Source organism: Ambystoma mexicanum, chromosome 1q (assembly GCF_040938575.1).
Source record: "Ambystoma mexicanum isolate Mex_15411 chromosome 1q, UKY_AmexF1_1, whole genome shotgun sequence".
Lineage (NCBI taxonomy): Eukaryota > Metazoa > Chordata > Amphibia > Caudata > Ambystomatidae > Ambystoma > Ambystoma mexicanum.
This window is the reverse complement of record NC_090922.1, coordinates 661,836,774-661,857,114: the sequence shown is the minus strand read 5'-3', so window position 1 is coordinate 661,857,114 and position 20,341 is coordinate 661,836,774. Positions and strand designations below refer to the sequence as shown.

At 43.6% G+C, this 20,341-nt stretch overlaps 1 protein-coding gene across 2 annotated transcripts in view; it reads right to left on the bottom strand.

Annotated features, from left to right (window-relative positions):
* Nucleotides 1–20,341, bottom strand: part of LOC138534910 (flavin-containing monooxygenase 3-like) — a 349,886-nt gene that overhangs the window by 103,627 nt on the left and 225,918 nt on the right. For both annotated transcript variants that reach the window (XM_069641257.1, XM_069641256.1), the window contains exon 5: nucleotides 4,526–4,668. In XM_069641257.1, coding sequence (XP_069497358.1) covers nucleotides 4,526–4,668 — 143 coding nt within the window. The remainder of the gene's footprint in view (nucleotides 1–4,525; nucleotides 4,669–20,341) is intronic.

The following is a 20,341-nucleotide window of genomic DNA, read 5'->3' as shown; positions in this document are numbered from 1 at the left end:
AGCTCCAGTCGACCCAGATGCTCCTGCCAAAACTATTATGACTCAAGTGCACCGCTCTCTAACTTTATTTTCCACATCACAAGCTAAGAAACGCCTTGCCCCTGATACTCCCTGCCAACACAATCAATGCTCTGCTTCAACCTAGAAAGCCCAGCTCTCACCCCTTTCCCCTTCCAGTCCCTTCAGTCCAGATACTCCTAGTGAAGCACCACTAAGCCTTACAGGTCTCATTTTCCTACCTCAACTGCAACGCGGCCCCCCTCTCTTCACCTCGCCCACTCGCCGTGCCTGTGCACATTCAAAGTGGCTGGCCGATTCAGGCACACTGAGGATCAACCTTCATTCCAAAACGATGCCCTCCTTAAACCTAAGGACCCCCACAACATTGGTAAGGGTGCATAACATTCTAAACCTCACTAACTCAGACTTGGATATTCGCATACCAGATGTAGCCCCCATTCACACTGGGCGCGGCTTCTCCAGAGTGTGCTGTAGGGCTATCCTCATTCAAGTTTATATTTATTCACAACTACGATTACTTTTGTAATAACTTACTGCACCCTTCTGTTTTTACCGTTCCTGTGCACATCTCGCTGAGATCCTGCATGCCCAACTTGCCTTATTACGGACCCAGCTAGGGGGATATGTCTTGCAATATATTTTAATGACTTATTACTTAATCTATCATCACATTATACATTACTGTAACTTGCGCTTTCCGGTATACCGTTCCCCTGTTCACCTTGCTGTGATCCTGCATGCACAGCTGGCTTCATTATGGGCCCAGTTGGGGCGGGGGGGGGCAGGGGGTTCTTGCAATATATTCTAATGACTAATGTCTTAATGTATCATCACACTATACATTACTGTTACTGTAGCGCCTAGATGCCTCAGTGTTTTGTGCGCTGCTATAAATGTATAAATAAATAAAAAAATAAAATAATATGGGTAATTCCATCTCTTGAAGGGTAATCTGCCAATCAGATTATCCTTTCTTAAACTCCATTCCATAATCATAGTGTGTACCGGTGCCCTGCTGCATCAGTAAACTGATCTGCAGCCCCTGCTCTACCAGTGGCACAGAGCCGATTCAGAGGTCACAGGCTTCCATTTGACAGCTGCAATGGCAGCCAAATCTCTGCAGCGCAGGGGCTTCATTTAAGATATAAACCACTGCTCCAAAAACTGCATAATGTTGAGCATTTGTCCTAGTGGCACATACAACTTTAAATGTAAGCCATACCTGAGTTTAAAGTGTGATATCTAACATCTCCCATAGTTATCCAAGCCACATCAATTTAATATCACACGTGTCAGCCCTGTGAGCCCACTTCTGTTGTGTATTCTCCCCAGACAGATTGTCATTGCTGCTGGAGAGAGCAGGTAATACCCCCCACAGAGACAGCCACTCCACAGGAAGTTGTCCTGGGAACAAGAAAACAAAAAAGAGTACACCCATTCACAAAAGGCTTGGCCTCACACCAGGGTGCTGCACACCAAAAGTGCCTTTGATCCTATTGCGAAGAGAAGGGGGCTGGGTTAGTGTAGACTGAGGGAGCTCTTTACAGCTGGAAGAAGGTCCCACCATCTTGTTTCTCGCTGCCTCTATCTTTCTTTCCTGTCCCCATTCAGTTCCTTTAGCACCAAGCACTTTGGGTGTGATGTCAGAAGGTCAAGTGCACTTGTTCCAAGGACTGGGATTGGACCACTAAAGAAAGGTAGCTTTAGTCCAATCATAGGTGGGCTCATGCCTTTAAAAAAAGGGGTCTTCATGACTTCTTTAATTCACATTTGGACAAACGCTTACGGAAGAATTCATTGGATCTCGGTTGGTTGAGTTGATCTCTCCAAAGTCCTCTGCCAGGAAGGTGAAGTTCATTGTTCAAGGCAGAGGCGAACTCTGTCCCCTAACCATCCCCAGGGACCATTGGGGGTGAACTGCTGTTAGGACAAGGCCTGCCTCTATAGAACAACGAGACTGCTGTACCCGGTCAGATGAACTGAACGGTCGCACCATGTTAGCTGCCTTACTGCACTAGCTGAACGTGTCATGGCCACGGCCCGCACTACAAGCTTTTCATTGCATCTGCTTCCTTTCAACCACTGCTCAACCCCCCAGCATCTTCTCTGCCTATCTTCATCACCAGTTGAACCACCCCAGTGGATCATTGAGCCCTGACCCTCAGAAACGACACCAAGCCCTTCAAAATGGACTGTGCATCCAGTCTCCAACCTCTTCTTCGTTGAATCAGCTGTCGAACCAACCCTTGTGGCCCTCACGATACGCAGCCTCTCAAACGCTTCACTGGACGATATAGTAGGAACCATGCATCCAGTTATCAGCATCTTTGCAGTCGAATCAACTGTCAAACTGACCCTGGTGTTCCTCACGATCCGCAGTTCTTCAAGCATCACCTTTGAAATGTAATGTGTTCCTGCCTGACCCCTGTTCGACATCGTTCCCTGTGTAGAACAATGTGACCACTACACTCGCAGCTCATCACACCGAACTAACAGCATCAAGAAGCCCGCCAAGAACAGCAGAAGGTATTATTGACTGCTAACTGCCCCCTTTGGCCCACCTTTGGCCTCTAGAGACTGGTTAGGTCAGCTTTAATCCCCTTTTGCACCCGCACATATCGGTTTGTAAATTTTGTGGTTTTTACTTGCCTTGCACCCCTGATTCATGCGCACGATTGCTATACCTTTCTATCTATACATATTCGGTGTTCTTTCCTTAGTGGTGGGTTTTGTATAGTAAGTTTTTTGATTTCGTTATTTTTGCAGACAGTGTGCTTCATTAAAGCCTATCAATTATTTATAGAACCTTCATTGGACATTTCCTTTATTTTGGAGTGGTGTACTATTGCTGTTTGGGTTACTACTGAATCACATTCACACCCCTCTTGAGCGTATAGCCTTCCCTCGGCCCACGTTACCACAAAAGCGAAGGAAGTATATCTCTTATCTGTGCCTGGTTTTCCATTATGATTGAGATCACTCATGATTTGTAGCAGTTTGAGGGTGGAGTAGGCACTGTAGCAACTACTCAGCCTTTAACTCCTGCAGGACAAAAATAATTTCATTACAGAAGGGTACGTCCAAACCTGCAGTAACGTGTGCACACCAGGTGCCTCATGAACCAGGGGTTGTGGTGACGGGTTGTGGTGACAGACACGTTAGCCTAGCTTTCACACATGCACAAACGTTAATACTGAAGTTCAGCGAGCCAATTAAGCAATAATACCGCCTGCCATGGACTTCACTGGCCGGTAACAACCTGGTGCTCAAGTTGCAGGAACAAGCTAAGCAAATACCTTCACGCCATACCCCGGCACAAATACCAGCCAGTGAAGCCCACAGAAGGGGGTATTATTGTTGTTAGCACCTGGTGTTTACAACACAGGTTGTTGTCAGTAATATATTTGTTTGAAGTGCTGGGTCACAGCTAGCGCCCAACCTGAAATACTCACCTAAGATGGTCACCATGGAAACGGATGGCAGAGCTCTGTGTGGAACCCCTCTTCATTAGCATGGCAGCCAGGCGGGAGTTGCAGAGTGGGAGGGTGCCTCACCACCACACGGAAAGGTAAGTTGGGGTTGGGGGATAAATGGGGAAGCAGGAGTGAAAGCGAAGGAAGATCACGGGCGGGTGCAAATCACAAAATAGACATTGCATATATTTGGCCGTGGAAAAATACTTCCATCCAAAACGTAAGGCATAGGATTTATCCTGACTTCCAATAGAATGGAACGGGTTTCTAAATGTAAGTGTACATTTTCTATTTCCTACTGAAGCAAACTCTCTGAAGATGTGCTTGTAATTTCATCAGTTTAGGTATTTGATGTAGCGTTGGCTACGTTCCAAGAAGTTGTTGAATACTATATAGATGACTTTTTATTGTACTACAAGCATCTCAAATTTGAGGTGAGATGCATAGAACATGTGATGCAGTGTGTGTAAGAACATGTTATTGGGACAGGAAACGTTGCATTTTGAATATTAAAGTTAAACATTCTTGAAATTATGAGGTACAATGAAATAAAGGGATTTTCCCGTCAAGTGTTGAAAATGAGATTAAAACACAGGTTTTCAGGTAAGACTAGCGAAATCTCCTCTCCTGAAAAGTATTCATAACGCACTATCACACTTCATGACAGAATCCTCTCACTTCAAAGCACTGTAATAATAGATAATATCACTGGCACATTTTGTAGTGCACTTTTGTTGTAAATAAATATAAATTCAGAAGCCCTGTCTCACGTTCTTGCTGCTGTTCTATAATTGCATGAAGTCATTAGTAACAGTGATGTTCAATTATCCGCAGTGGATGGACATGCCATTGGCACCATGGTGACACAACAACCCGGGTAATTCAATAAATTAAGATTGTGGTTTTATGGTCAACATAAGTACACACCGAGTTATGACCATGATGGTGGTGTGACTCAGGATGTTCAGGGTTATTTGTTGCATCTTTAACACACCACATAGTGTAAACCCCAGGCATGTACTAATACCTACCTGTTCTGCGGTAAGACTGAGCTCTGTTGCAATATCTGCTCCTGTGTTTCCTAGCCCCACAACTAGCACATTCTTGCCTTGGAAACCATCTGGGCTCTTGTAGTACCGGTTGTGGAAGTGCTTCCCTTTAAACTTTTCAATACCTGTGGGGAACAAATTATAATTTATTCTTCTGCACCATCTCATTGAAGTAATTTACTGTCTCCCATGAGCCCCTCCCCGGCAGTATAGTTGAAATGCAGCACACTCAGTGTTTTGGCACTCATGATGGTACCTTTCCCGGATGTTTTCAAATATTTAGCCAAACCTTGTAAGAAGCAGTAGATTCCACAGTTAAATATTACATTCACTGCAGCCAGAATACAATTATGGATTAGTAGTTATAAAGAATGGGGATGTTTTCCACTGACAGCTTCAGAGTGACATCAATGTGTCGCTTAAAATGCATTTTAGAGGGATTTTGCATTTGAGTTGAATATGTTAAGTAACGTCTCAGCAAAAAACATATTTGATCAGAAATATTGTGTCTTGAAAGATACGGCCGTCTTGAATGTTCTCTTTCATGTGCATGAGGTGCAAGGCTTACACATGACAAGAGCAGAGAGGGGTTTGGAGCTGTGTGTGGCTATCATTATAAAGTCACTGGAATCAGAGACTGAGTGGAGAAGCCGCCCCAACGGGCCTCTCAGCTCATCTGACTGTTGGAATGTCTGTGGTGTTTGGATCTTCCCCAGCATGTACAGCACAAATATACTCCCACCTTCACCACATGAAGACCACGTATCACTGTAATAGCTTCTTCTTAGGGTCTTTTATTCAATTACTTTACATCACATCGTATTAGGTCACTCTCAGTACTCTCGGCCCCATCAGCTGCTAGTGCCACGCACTGTTATCCCCCCCTCATGCTCGCGCAGTTTCAAAGGCAGCGTCATCCTGAGTGAGGTGCAGTGCACTCCACACATCCACATCAGAACAAAGAATGGAATAAAGTTCATAGTCACATTGATTAGCTGGAGTTTTCCTGATTCTTGCAGGTCATCAATGTTCGTTTGTGTGGTCCATATCTTGGCCTGCTCCCATTTCAGCTGTATCTTCATTCCTGTCAGCTGAGTAATCACACAGGAGAGGCGGCTCTCCCTCTGGGGATAAATACTCATTTGTCTCACTTGGCATGATCTGCTGTTCTTGACTCTGCCCTTCCATTCTCGGTCTGTCCTTTTTACTGTCCTGCCTCAGATTGGTTTTACGTTGGTGCAATGTTACGTAAGAGGGTATACTGAAAAATTTGTCCAGAGGTTTTTTTATTTTATAAAGGTATCAAATTTTATTTACTAAGATACATTATTTTTTCAATGAATTAATCATCTATTAATATACACATTAAATTACATAAATGTTGCAGGAGAGCATAGTACACCAGATTCTAAAACAACCTAACACAACCAACATTCTTCAACAGTCAAACCATTATTTGTACATCAAATCAATGAACCTCATTCATTCACAATAAAAATTTGGACCAAACAATTGGTGCAATATATATATGTAGTAGCACTTCATTGATTAGCCCCACATAATCTTTGACATTTCATTTCATCCACATTCTGTGTGTATTAGCACGATAATTGTCCAAAATGTGCTCTATTCCGCGGAGTGGGTGCATTCAACAAAAAATGACAGATCCCATCCCCGGATGTTCTTCTACCGGTTTCGACGTTTGAGGATAATTAAACCAACGTCTTCATCAGGAAAACCAATTATTGCAATAGAACAACTGATTTCCAGTGTCAAATGCTCTCAATGGTTGGAGCCCCAAATATGACACAAAACGAGTTCAGAAGGATTCCAGATCCCGGGCCAGATGTCGGAGATATTCCAGTACTGTGCCTACAAGTGCCACGTATGCCATCGAAGTAGATAAAAATTCAACTTGCACGGATCAAAATTTCATTGTTATTATTGTGTGCAGAATCACATAAGAGGTTCAAGATGATCTGCGGTATTATCGTTAAAGGCAGAAGAAGAGAAGTGACAAGCTTTCCAGTTGTAATTAACGAGTCCTACGGATGGGCTGTAGTCAGTCCATAATGTGCGCCTGTTTGAAATGCAAGTAACTAAAATTAAAAGGGGAACCCAATGAAGTGTGAATCCCACTCTAAGGCTATAAAGAAAAAGGCGCTCAAAAGTCGCGGGTCCATATGTAGAGCCGTTCGATTCCCGCCATGTTACGTAAGACCACCGCTAGCTGCAGACTTTTTTTTAATGAACCTGTTCACCCTTTTCATTTTCGATTGACTTGTGGGTAATAATAGGCTGCTTTGTATTGTTGGCTGTTATTCAGTTTTAGGAATACGTCCATGTCATGGCAGACAAGTTGGACACTGTTGTCTGTGACCAGTTCAGAGGGGCATCCCTCTCTGCTAAAGAATTTGGAAAGGAAGACAATGGTGGTCTTCATAGTGTTGTTGCGTACACATTTTAGCTCAATCCATTTGGACATGTAGTCAACAGCCACAATGCCATACTTACTATTCTCATCAATCATGTCCAGAAGACCTATAAAATCCAGTCCCAATTATTTCAAGGGCTTGGAAAGAATCTCAATATTCCACAATGCTGCTTGTCTTGTGCGTAACCGCTTGTCGCTGTATATGCATGTATGGCTATTTTGGATCACCTGAGTGATGTCACCGTCCATGGCAGACCACCAATAGTTTTCTCTTATTTTTTTTTTGTAGGTGTGGCTCCTAGGTGGCCTTCATGTGCCTTTTGATGCAGATTATCATACCTCTGGGAGGAATTAACTAGTATGCCTCCAAGATGAATAAACCTTGCATAAATATCTGGTCTGCAACTTTCCAGTAAGGCCGCAGTGAGGTTGAGAATGTCCTCATCATTTCCATGTCTGAATCTTCTACGTCCTTCATCAATGGTGGAATTTCCATATTCTCTAAGATCCTGAATAGAAGCCACTACAGACTCATCGTTCAACAAATATTTCATCCCATGAAGCTTCATTTGACATTATTCTTCAGCACAAATACATAAAAGGAAGTGTGCAAAGCGGCATTATTGAGACACAAAGCGAACAATCTTAAATACATTACAGAAAGCACATGGTAGTGATAGAATTAAAAGAAGAAAAATGAATTTCAACAATCAATAATTGCTAATAATCCACAAAATTGATAAAAACATTCTTCATTCTAGATTAATAAATATAAATAACTTCATAAGTGCCTCAGCATTAAAGGAAGGATCCTGTAACATTGCACATATTATACGTATTAAACTTATTGCACATATCCCCCTGACTGCCGGCAGCGGATACTCCCATCCTTCCATAGAGCTCAAGTTACATTTGTTGGCTCAATTAGAGCTTCACGACTGCGTTTGTACCACCTGTGGATTGATGAACGTGCTATGTTCTTTGGATCCACGCGTGGTGAATAAACTTGGCCATAAAATGAACAACATTCAAATCGACAGTGGATCTACAAAACGTGATGGCGTCCTCTACACGATGGGTATGTGCAATTTCGAACAGTTCTAATAGAGTTCTGGCCCTCCACTGCTTGAGACCATCGCAAGACAACATAAAATGCATTACAGTCTCATAACAGTTTCTACAAGCAGGACAAAGGGCGGAATTGTACACGTTTCCGTTTCTGGTAAACTTGGCAACTCTCAAAGTAGAAATATGTTGGTCAGCCTCCAGAAGATGCATGAAGCCAAGGCATGTAGTCAGCTTGTTTATTCTTCACTCCTGGGATATGATTCACCTGTAATGAATGCTCCTGCATTTTTGCTGCAAGTTGAGTCAGCTTAGAAGTCGATGGCTTGTGGTCCCGTGGATGTATTCTATTCACTGAGGTCTTTTGGTCTGTGAAAAGACCAAAATCTCTTCCCCACAAATAATATCTGAAATGTTGAGCTACCCACACACGAGCAAGCATTTCTCTCTCTTTCACCAAGCAATTAGACTTTGTTGTCATCAACTATTTCGATACATATGCCACGATTCGTTCATCTTGACCCTTCTGTTGGGTGAGGCTAGCCACTAAGCCATATGCACTGCCATCCACCATGACACTCTTTCCAAGAGGTCCTCAAATGGCTTTATGCAAGGCACCTTCATTATGTAATCAGAACCTTGACAATCATCTGTCCACAGCAATGGCACAGCTTTATTTTGAAGGTTACGCATAGGTTCCATTTTGCTGGAGAAATTCTTGATGAATTTTGCGTAGTATTCCCATAACCCCATAAATGATTTGAAATGATATTTATGCACTGGGGCTTACCTGATGGCTCTTGCCAAGTCCTCCTTTGGATTAATACCTTCACCTGAGATCATATGTCCCAGGTATTCAACTGTTGGGACTCCAAAACAACACTTTTCTTTGCATAGGCCCAACACTGCTTTGCTCAGTTTTGCCAATGTGAGGGTCTGACATTTGCAAGGAACTTGGGGTTGGTCACCCTAAGTTACCTGGGGGAACCCAGATGTGGACTCGGTGCTCACTGTGCTAAGAGAGGCACAGCTGCACCTCACTGATGAGGACCAACAAGGCTGAAACACGTGTATGGGGTTGCTGGAGGTACTTTTGTTCAGAAGGGAATTGCCATAGCATTTTGGTGCTGGACTGCCCATGTGGGCGGGACAAAGACTGATATGCAAATGGATATTTCCCATCTGTGAAAGGTACAGGGAGCAAAAAGTGATGGCTGCAGACTCTCAAAGTGGGAAAAACCACAGAACAGGTTATCATGCCATGTTCTTTCTAGAGAGGGGTGCCTCCCTTTTTAAAAAATATTTGCAAGGAACTTGGGTTTGGTCACCCTAAGTTAGCTGGGGGAACCCAGACGTGGACTCCCTGCTCACTGTGCTCAGAGAGGCACAGCTCCACCTCACTGATGAGGTCCAACAAGGCTGAAACACGTGTATGGGTTGCTGTTGGTACTCTTGTTCAGAGAGGAATTGCCATAGTATTTCGGTGCTGGACTGCCCATGTGAGCGGGACAAATATTGATATGCAAATGGATATTTCGCATCTGTGAAAGGTACAGTGAGCAAAAAGGGATGGCTGCAGACTCTCAAAGTGGGAAGAATCCACAGAACAGGTTATCATGTCATGTTCTTTCTAGAGAGGGGCGCATGCTACCTTTTTAAAAATGTGTGGGTCTGAGTCTCCAGATTATCACAGAACAGCAGGACATCATTTTGAGAGTAGGCCACGGTTATCTACTTTTTTCAGTATCCTATCCATTAAGAGCATTGAAAGACAGACGCTGCCGATGAAAGGCTGAAGGGCGTGCAATTGGCCTGGTACACCCCTAATGGAGTAATGAACGCTGTGATTTCCTTGTATATGTCGTGTAGGGGAACCTGGGTTATATGCATTTCTCATATAAAGTTTAGAGAACATTTTTGCGTCACCTATGATGTGCATAAATTCCAAAATATTTGTTAGAGGGTAGTTGTCTTTTACAATATTTCTGTTCACACTCCTGAGACCGGCACACAGGTGGGGCTTGCCTGTCTCTTTCTTTTTCGTAAGGACCCTCAGGCTGAGCCAGCTTTTCGCTTCAGCTTCCATATTATCCAGCAAAGCTTTTAACTCCTTTCTCTCTGTGACCAGGACACTCTGCACTTTGTGGATTATCTCAGTGTGCAAGCATATGTCAATCAATAGGGCAAAGAATATTAATTATTTGGGGTGCCGTTGCTGAGATGCAGCCCCGGGTATTGTGGCTGCCCAAAATCAATATATTAGATTAATTGTTTTTGAAGTGGTAGTGCTTCTGCCCTCAAGTGTAGCTTGTTTCCTTGAAATGACTAGGAGTCTTTTCAAGTATTCGAACTAATCTTTATTGTGGTTTCATTTTCAATAAAGTCCAAGTTATTCATCCTTTAAAGTCCAAATCGTTCAACCAGCACATGTGTTTGACCACATCCAATGTTGTGCATCATCAGGAAGAGATAGTGTTCCAATATCTTGCGTGTAGTTTTATATCTACAACATAAACAAACATTTGAAAAATAAACCGTGATTTTCAAAATATAGATTGTACTTCTTGCTACAATATGTGGTTATTTGTTTTCATCAACCAATTTCACGTATGTATTGTGTCTACTCACCCTATCCTCCCATACAATTTCTTCAAAATGAGTATTCTTCCTCATTGCAAATTGTAGGTTATATCTGTAAATGTGTTGTGAATCTCATCAATATGTGGTACCAAGTCTAGTAAGAATGGGATGCATAAAGCAAAATAAATCACGGTGTTCACCTGAAAGTTCAGAAAGCTGGATATGATAGTCCAGCTAGGGTGAAAGCCAGAATGCCGATCCGCTTGGATTCAGCATTCTAAGAAGGCCACTCTGTTATAATGGTGTATGTGACGTCATCGTGCGCACGTTGTGCCATGATGATATCAATATGATGCAGCGTGCTGCAGCCATGTTTGTGGTCGCCGGTAATATCAGCGACGACCACAAAAATGGCCACTTCATGCTGCAGCATAGTGACATCATCGTGGCACAACGTGCATGCGATGACATCACGTACACAATTATAGTAGGGCGGCTATCTTTTATACAAATATTTTACAAATCACTGTTCATTTTTCAAATTTTTGTTTATATTGTAGATATGAAACTAAATGTAAGATATTAGAACACTATCCCCTCCTGATAATCCAAAAAATGGATGTGGTGAGATACGTGTACAGGTTGAACAATTTGGACTTTAAAGGCTAAATAACTTGGACTTTATTGAAAGTGTAACCGGAATAAATATTAGTTTGAATACTTCAAGGGACTCCTAGTCATTTCAAGGGAAAAAGCTACACACCTGTTTTGAATTACATTTAGCCAAGCACAGAAGCCCTACCCATTCAAAAACAATTCAGTCTGTTCTTTGTGCTTAACAGGAGATGCTTTTTTTTTCAATATGATATCATAAGCATATTTTTTCATGCGACCTGTGCTATACCCAAAAATATCTTTATGCATTCTCATGCATTCTCACTATCTCATTCACGGTTTTCATGGTTATCGAGGAGATCGATGGGAAGTATGGTAAGAAAAGATCCTGAATCCGCCAACATGGAAAGTTTCTTGTTGTTAACTAATACATCACAGTATGGCTTGGATTTGGGTTTCTTCTTTTATCACTCATATCTAATATAGTTGGACCTTCTGATACTTCATTCTGAGAGTCATTCAACGACATTGCTACTACTCTGACTTCCCACCTTTTCCTGAAGGTGCAGCATATCATAAAACTTCCTACTCTTTGGCAACTCGTGCACATTTATTGCCTTGCTGGGCATTTCTCATTGTTGGCCAAATGTCGATCATTGCCGCATCTGTAGCATTTGATGTTTTTCCCGCTGCTTTTGTGTCTTGTATTTCCTGTTACTTTCGACTCTGTAGTCTTCCTTGGCTTGTGTGATCTTGATATGAGCTTAACCTCTGCATGTTTTTGTTTCTCCACAATCTTCCGCCTGACCGCTGTCGCCTCTTCGGGAGTAGGATTTTTTGCATTAATAATTTTCTCTTCCAACTTCAAGTCTCTACAGCTAATTACCATCATCATCATCATCACAATACATTTAATCAGATTAGAACATCCATAAAACTTGCACAATAAAACATTACAGATATACAAAAAAACAACTACATTCATTTCATAAAATTGATTATGTTACCAAACGATTTTCTCTGAGTTTGAAAGCTGCCCTACACATAGGTCAATAATATCCATTCTATCAATGGCATTTCTACCAGTAATACATTATACGTAGCCTGTCTGCATTGTACAAAGTTGAGGTTCCTCAATAGAGGAACTAATGTATTTCTTCGGGTTGATACATAAGCAGGACAAAAAAATTGAAAATGTAAAAGATCCTCCTTCGGCGAGTTGTTGGTGCTGGATACACCAGGCATAGTCCGTTTAGCTGCTACCTCTTTGAAGGGAAGCATATTAAATCTTACTCTGGTGATGAGAATTCAAATGAGAAACTAGACCACATTAACTACTTAGAAAGCTGATTTGTCACAAAAATTACATGGTTGTGATTTGGCAGTTTCATGATCTCTCTGTCTTCTCTACTTAAGTAGATTGACCCTTTCCGTTTTTCTGTGTAAAAATGCACAGATGAATGTGGGATGCAAATTGGGTTAGTGAAAAAAGTATTTGCATTTATCCTACTTAACATACATTTTATAAAAAATAACCATAAACTGGTTTGGGTTCAAATTTCTTTTTTGTTTACCCATATTCTAAATCATAGTATCATGGGTTTGAATTAGAGTTCAACTTCTAAAAATGGTAGTCCTAATTCAGTATTGACTGCAAAATTAGGGGAGGAGGAGCAGACACAGCAATTTCTTAAAGAAGGCATTTTCTTCAATGACTGTATCTCATGGTTCATAGCCCCATTTAGGGTGGAGGAGAATGTGATCTCTGGGTAATCAAGTGCTTCATAGGCTTGCCCCAGGGAAAAAAAAAGCTAGAGGACTAGCTTGCCTACTCTTGGGCCACGAAAATCATCACTGCCGACCTTGGCACATTTGTATTGAGATCTAGGACATGCATGAAATTATTTTAAGTGTCTAACAGTATTTGAAATGCCTGTGTCGCTCTGGCAAGCAAAACCGTGTCTTTTAGCCATAAGCCAAGACTGGTATGCTTACATTACCCAGAGGAGGTATGTCAGGCCCAGAGTGAATTAGTTCATCTGTTAGCTCATTGATTTATAAAGAGAAGAGTAGCGGAGTAGCTGTGACTAATCCCAGGAATCTGTCACTTCTCCCCAAGGGGGAGCCTTTCCTTGTGAGACTAGGGAGGTGTGCCCACACTGCAACACCCTCCCTAGGGGTAGAGGCAAGCAGAACCTCACCGGAACAGACTCCCCTTTGAGAACAAGGACTCCCATTCTTACGAGGCACTCCCTAAGACAATTCCCAGTAATATAACTCCAGAAACATCCAGTGAAGAAAGGAATGAAGAACATGCCAAAACAGGTTATCATCATCAAGAAACTCTGATTATTCCTTGAAAGGAAAAACTATATTGTACTGAGATGAGGAAAAAGGTCTGTGGAGGAATACAGAGCATAGAACAAACAAAGAGAAAGCACTGTGGTGTTGCACCGGGGAAGTCCCACAGCAACGTGATAAAACAAAGAGGCAGATACTGGGAGGAGAGAGAGAAAGAGAGAGAGAACGCGCAAGTTATGAAATTGCTTGCAGACGTATGCTGAAGGAAAGCTGGATGCATGGCATCCTATGCCATAGAGAAACCCGAGTTGGGAACGTGAAGAGAGGAGAAAAGCAGAGGTGGACATGTGGCAGCCTCAGCCCGAGTGAGAGCTAAGTGGTGGCATCAACGCAATCAAGCAGACATGGACCAGTGGATCCATTAATTACGAAAATACCACTTCCTTTGATTCAACATGGAATGGACCGGCAAACGAGAGACCAGGGATATCGTATATGAAACCACAGGAGCTACGAGAGGCCAGCTTGACAACTGGAAGAGAAGAACCCAGCCAGTCAAGAACCCCAGTGATGTTATCCCTGAACACGACAGGTAATGGGGAAAGTGGGAGACCTGGGAGGGGAACTGAAGATCATTACTTGAATGCTCATACTCATCTCAGTCAAGATAAGGTATTAGCATTGAATGAAGAGAAAGAGAATCATTAAAGAAACGCTCATACTCAACCCAGTCGAGATAAGTTACTGGCATTGAATGAAGAGAAAGAGAATCATTACTGGAACTTTCATATTTTTCCCAGTCAAGATAAAGCATTAACATGGAATGATAATCCTTACTGGAAGGTTTACAATCCAAAAGGTGAAGGAGAAAACCCTGAGGTGTTATGAAATAGGAAACGCTGTGAAAGGGAAAGACCTGAGGATTAGATTGAAAGAGAGGATAAGGGCAAGCCCAAAGTGAAACCAAAGACTGTAAAATAAAGATTGAAAACCAAAGAAGGGGAAAGTTCTAAGTGTTGGATAAAGTTATCCTATGAAAGGAAAAGGATAAATACAAATGAAAAAAAGGCAAGGAGATAATAAGAAGGAACGAAAGAGTAACAAAGTGATTGATTGATTGATTGATTGATTGATTGATTGATATTTTATTTCTATCGCGCTCGTACACCAGTGTTTCAGAGCGCGACAAGGCAAGGGAGGGGAACAGGGGAGAACAAAACAGCGATCTTACTAGGCCCAGTGACATTGGGAACGCGCAAGTGCATGGGAGAGGGGGGAGGGGAAAAGTGCATGGAAGGGGGAGAGGTGGAAAGTGCGAAGCAGAGGAGAAACAGATAAATAACAATAAATAAATAATAAAGGCAACAAACAGTGGTAATGCAGCCAGCAATTTGCAAGTGCTAGGTTTAAGGCAGCAGACAAGGTAGGTCTGATAAGTGCAGGAAGAAAAAGGGGGGGCTGTATGGGTACAGATACAGACCCCAGTGGAAGGGGTGGCCCGAAGGCAGTGCGGGAGGGTGGCAGGATGAGCAGGTACCTGGGCCCAAAGGACAGAGGGTGGCCAGGTACACGGTGCCAAGAGAGAACAGATCAGCAGGAGAGGGGGGGAGCGAAGGCAGAAGAAAAGAGGAAGGTCTTGAGGTGCTTCCGGAACCGGAGATGGTTCTCCTCAAGTTTTAGAGTGGCAGGGAGGCTGTTCCAGAGGGAGGCCCCAGCCGAAGACAGAGATCTACCCCCAGCACGTTTCTTAGAAAAACGACTGACCCTGAGTGATTTGTAGGTAGAGGAGCAAAGAGCTCGAGAGGGGAGGTATTTGTGGAGGGATAGCAGAAGGTATTTTGGACCCAGGCCCCAGAAAGCCTTGTGGACAATGCAGAGGGTTATGAATTTAATCCTTGCATCCACTGGGAGCCAGTGGAGAGATTTCAGAGCTAGAGAGATACGATCCCAGGGTTTGAGGCCAAGGAAAAGTCTCGCAGTCCTGTTCTGTATTAGTTGCAGAGGGCGGAGAGTAGAGACAGGTAGATTTAGAAAGAGGCTGTTACAATAGTCCAAGCTAGAGAGAACCAGAGCTTGAGATACCATGAGCTTCTGGGGGAAGGAGAGGAAAGGCAGAGTACCTCTGAGGAGGTGCAGTTGGAAATTTGACTTTTTAGAGACCTCAGAGATGTGGGCGGAGAAGGAAAGGGTGGAATCAAAGATGACCCGAGGTTCTTAGCCTCGCAGGTGGGGGTAGGAGGAGGGCCAAGGGAGGCCGGCCAGAGAGTGAGGGGAAAGGATGGTGAAGGTGTGCCGATGAGGAGGATCTCCGTCTTGCTGGCATGCAGACAAAGATCATTGGCGGCACACCAATCTTGAATGGCAGTTAGGCAATCAGAGATGAGAGAGGGAGAGGAGGTGGCAGAGGGCAGCCTGAAAATGAGTTGAGTGTCGTCAGCGTAGCACTGGAAATTTGAGCAGAAAATGGCAATGCAGTGGGCGAGAGTTGCCAGGTATTGGTTGAAAAGCCAGGGCGAGAGGTTAGACCCCTGGGGAACACCACAGGTAGAGAGGAAGATAGATGAAAGGAAGGACCCAAGTTGGACCTGGGAGGGTCGATCTGAGAGGAAAGAGGTTAGCCAGGCCAGAGCCTGATCAGTGATACCCAGGTTGTCACAGAGACGGTGTTGAGCAGGATGGTATGGTTGACCGTGTCGAGGGCAGAAGAGAGATCGAGGAGGATGAGGACAGAGGGAATGTTAAAGTCAAGGTTGGAGAACAGATCTGCACGGATGTTCAGGAGAGCAGTTTCCGTGCTTCTGGCAGCTCTGAAGCCAGACTGGTGGTCATGGAGACAGCCAACAGAATTGGAATGAAGGTTAAGCTGAGAGATGGCCAACTTTTCCAGGAGTTTGCCAAGAAAGGGAGTAATGGAAATTGGGCGATAGTTAGCTGGACAAGAAGGATCAGCTGTGGGTTTCTTGAGAAGAGGATGCACAATGGAGTGCTTCAGAGGGGAGGGGAAGGATCCAGAGGCAAAGGAGTGGTTGTAAGAATCAGCAAGGGCCGGAGCGAGGGTGTCAATTTCATAGATCGGACTTGTCTGACAACCTTGTCAGGGGTGAAAAGAGGAAAGGACGAGAAGGATGGAGGGAGGGTGGCTAAAGGAGGGTCAGCAAGCACAGATGGGGAGGGAAGAGGAGGGTTGTGGGTGGAGAGGGTGGACAGGATGTCCTGGGTTTTTTAAATGAAGTGAGAGGCAAGGGCATTGCAAAGAGCCTGGGAGGCAGCAGGAGGGGTAGAGACTGCAGCAGGGTTGGCCAGCTCCTTGCAGATTTTAAAGAGTTCGGCCGAGTTGTTAGATGCCGCAGAGACACAAGCTTGAATGTGGACTCTCTTCTTGGTGAGGACAGAGAGTCGGTATTGCCTTTGTAGCAGGCGACAGGCCAGTTTGTCAGAGGATGAACAGGAAGTCCTCCATTTCCTCTCAGCTGCCCTACACTTACGTTTAAGTGTAGCTAGGTCAGAGTCATACCAGGAATTGCACTTGGCTTTGGACTTCAAATGGATCCTCATGACAGGGGCAAGAGCATCAAGCATATCAGAAATTGAAGAGTAGAGCAGAGACATGGCTGTGTCAGGATGTGAGACAGCCAAAGGTGGAGGGGGGGAGAGAAAGTGGAGGCAAAAGTCTCAACTGACACACGCTTCATGGGCCGGATGTCCGAGAAGAAGGTTGCCAGCCTTAAAGACCTTCCGGGGAGGAGTACAGATCAGAGGTATGCCCCACGGGGGAGAAAGAGCCCTAGGAGGGGCAGAGGAGGAGGAGGAGAGCGAGGGCAAGGTAGCCAAGGGGGGGGGGAGGGGACAGCAGGAGATGAGAGGAAATTGATGAGGCGAGGGAAGCGCCTATCAAAGAGGAGGAGATTGGCCTGAGGGCCTTGGACCATGACAGTGCCATTTAGGTAGACATTAATGATGACTTTAGAGGAGTCGAAGGAAGCCATGAGAACTTCCCAGTGAGTGCCACCATTAATGGGAGAGGAGGAGATAGGGCAGAGCACAGAGACCATATGAGGAGTCCATAGATCTGGCGAAGGAATGACAAAGAGGATGTCGGTAAGGGTCTGTCTGGCGGAAGCATTGGAGTAGGTGTCGGCGATAGGAAGACCAGGATTAGATGCAAAGATATCCTTTTTGAACTTCTTCCTACCAGACTTAGTGAGAAGGGAAGGATAGTCAATGGAGAAGCAGTTGTAGAAGATAGGAGAAACAGAAAGCGCCATTGGGGTGGAAGTAAGGAGAGGATGGAGATACTAGGGGGGGGCTAAGGCAGGTAGGTGTGAGACAAAAGAGGGTGGTGAGGTCACTGGGCTGGCAAGTGCAGGAGAAGGTTGAAAACCTGAAGAACCCAGTATCAGAACTGTGTAACTTAATAAAGGTAGTTACCCAGAACTACTTGAGAATACGTTACTGAATTTGCTGAAGAACCAGTTTACAGGAGAAGGGAGTCAGTCTCTTGGTTGCTGTTGCTATAATAGTGGTAGGATTAGAATAGGTTAGTTTGGACAGGTGACTGACTTGGATTTGTAATCTCACTGATAAATGATGAGCACCTTAGTTAGTTCTGCTAGGTAGGGAAAACCGTTCGCATAGGGTGAGATAGGCCTTTATTCCAGTCAGTTAATAACAATCATCAGTGACATGGAAAGTCAGAGTCTCTGTCCTTCTTCTGACCCACCACATAGCACTCATCCTTTTCTAATGCTAGTCTCTATTGCAAACCAGGAAGTACATAGGCCATCAATGCCCAATCATCCGCAAGCCTTTGATTCTTGGTGTAGAAAGATTAGCAACTCTAATAGATGTTCTGGGCAATTCATGACTTTATCATAGGAAGTGCTGAGGTCCATGAATGCAAGATTAATCTTGTCCTTCTTTTGATATATGGGGTTTGCAATGATTAGACACACATGTAGTGCTTGTTCGGCTTTTGGAATTCTGTCAGGATATTGGCTTCATCCACCCAGGATTACTCTGCCAAATATCTTGAACTCTGAGTTTAGGAGGGATATAGGTCAACCAGAATTTGGAATATCTTTCAGGCTCTTTTTATAAATTGGGAAAATTATAGTATATCTCCAGCACTTAGGGAATTGTTTTTGATCCTTAAATATGTTAAATATTATTGTTAATAATGGAACCCAAAGCTTCTCAAGACTTCTATAGAAGTCAGCCAGTATTCCATCCAGTCCCGGAGTTCAACCCAACCTCTGTTTATATTGTGTCACTGTTACTTCAGAGCGGTAGAATGCATGAGCAACTGAATAAGATGATGAATGCCGACCAGCCACCACATATGGATGAAGTAGCCTTGGCTGACTGAAGCTGCGCACCGACTGAATTGGGAATGCTCTCTGGGCCAGATTTGAAGGGACGCACAAACGCCTGCCTGCCCCGCATACATACAGGTGTCACGTAGGTGGCCCGTGCCGAACATGGGCAAGGTTATGAATGTGAGTGGATACCATGTGTGAAATGGACTGTGAGTGTCAGCCCGAGATCTGGACGCAGACACAGAGCTACTCACGCACCCCACCTGGAGAGAATACAGAAGTTTAGCACCTCGCTTCCAGACAGCAATGCCAATTAACAGATCCACTAACAATTTCACCCCTCTGCATACACCTCTCAAACTCTAACCAAACACAACCACAAAACGGCAACACAACAATCCACACAAACCTCACTACACTGCAACAACAAAACAAAACAAACAGACTCTCACAACAGCACACAACAACTACCGACCATAAGACACCCCAAGCCCAGCCAGCAGACTTACCGGGCTGAGGCCGCCAACAACACATCACTGCTCTCTTGCACCTTTCCAGCTTATTCCCACTAACTCATCCCAACTCCCCTTTCAGAGCCACCAAAGTGCCAGGGGACTATGGTGGTGATAGTGTGCAGTACAAATATCCTTTAACATTAACATTAACATTAACATTAACTTCCTGTGTAGTAAATTGTGGCTGAGTATTAACTGACTATTAACTGAGTTATGTAAGTTTATAAATTCTGTTCTTTCTCTATGGTCCTTATTTTCAATACTGTATAATTTGGTAGGTGTCCATTACCTATTTTTAAATGAAAATCGCCCCAATCATGAACCAGTGCGGGGTCTCTTCCTGAGAGTTGTCAAGGGTTCCAGAATACATTTTAGATCCATCAGAGCTGTGTTAAAGGATTCTTGATTTTGTCTGTTATAGAAAGTACCCAAATGTAATAGGGGGTTCTGTGTATTACTTAAGAAAGGTAAGAATTGCAAGTTCAATGATTTAGTTGAAATAACAGTAATATTTAAATCAAGAGAGGTTATAATAGAAATCACGAGTATTCCCATAAATCTATGAAGAGATTTCTTAGTAGCCATTATTTGAAAAGTCTGAAACCCATTCAGAAGTAGATCTCAATCTGCCCAAGTCTCTTGTAGCAATACAACATTGTATGTTTGTAATATTGCCACAATCTAAGGATCGTTACATTTCCCTTTGTGCCCTAAGATATTTTACGATAAAAACTTCACAGGTTTAACAGAAACCTCTTCAGCTATTCCTCTCACAGAGGATACAAAAGCAATGAGTCCTCAAGAAGGTTCCACTAATGGTCAATCAATCTTATCTAAAGAAGGCAAAACCTCAGATCTATTCTACATCAGCACAGCATCATTTATGGGTCCCAGCTGGTTTGTTAAGTGTGATGATTTGGACGGTACAACATATGGCCCCTAATTGGCAGATGCTTGCCTGTGTGCTAACAGT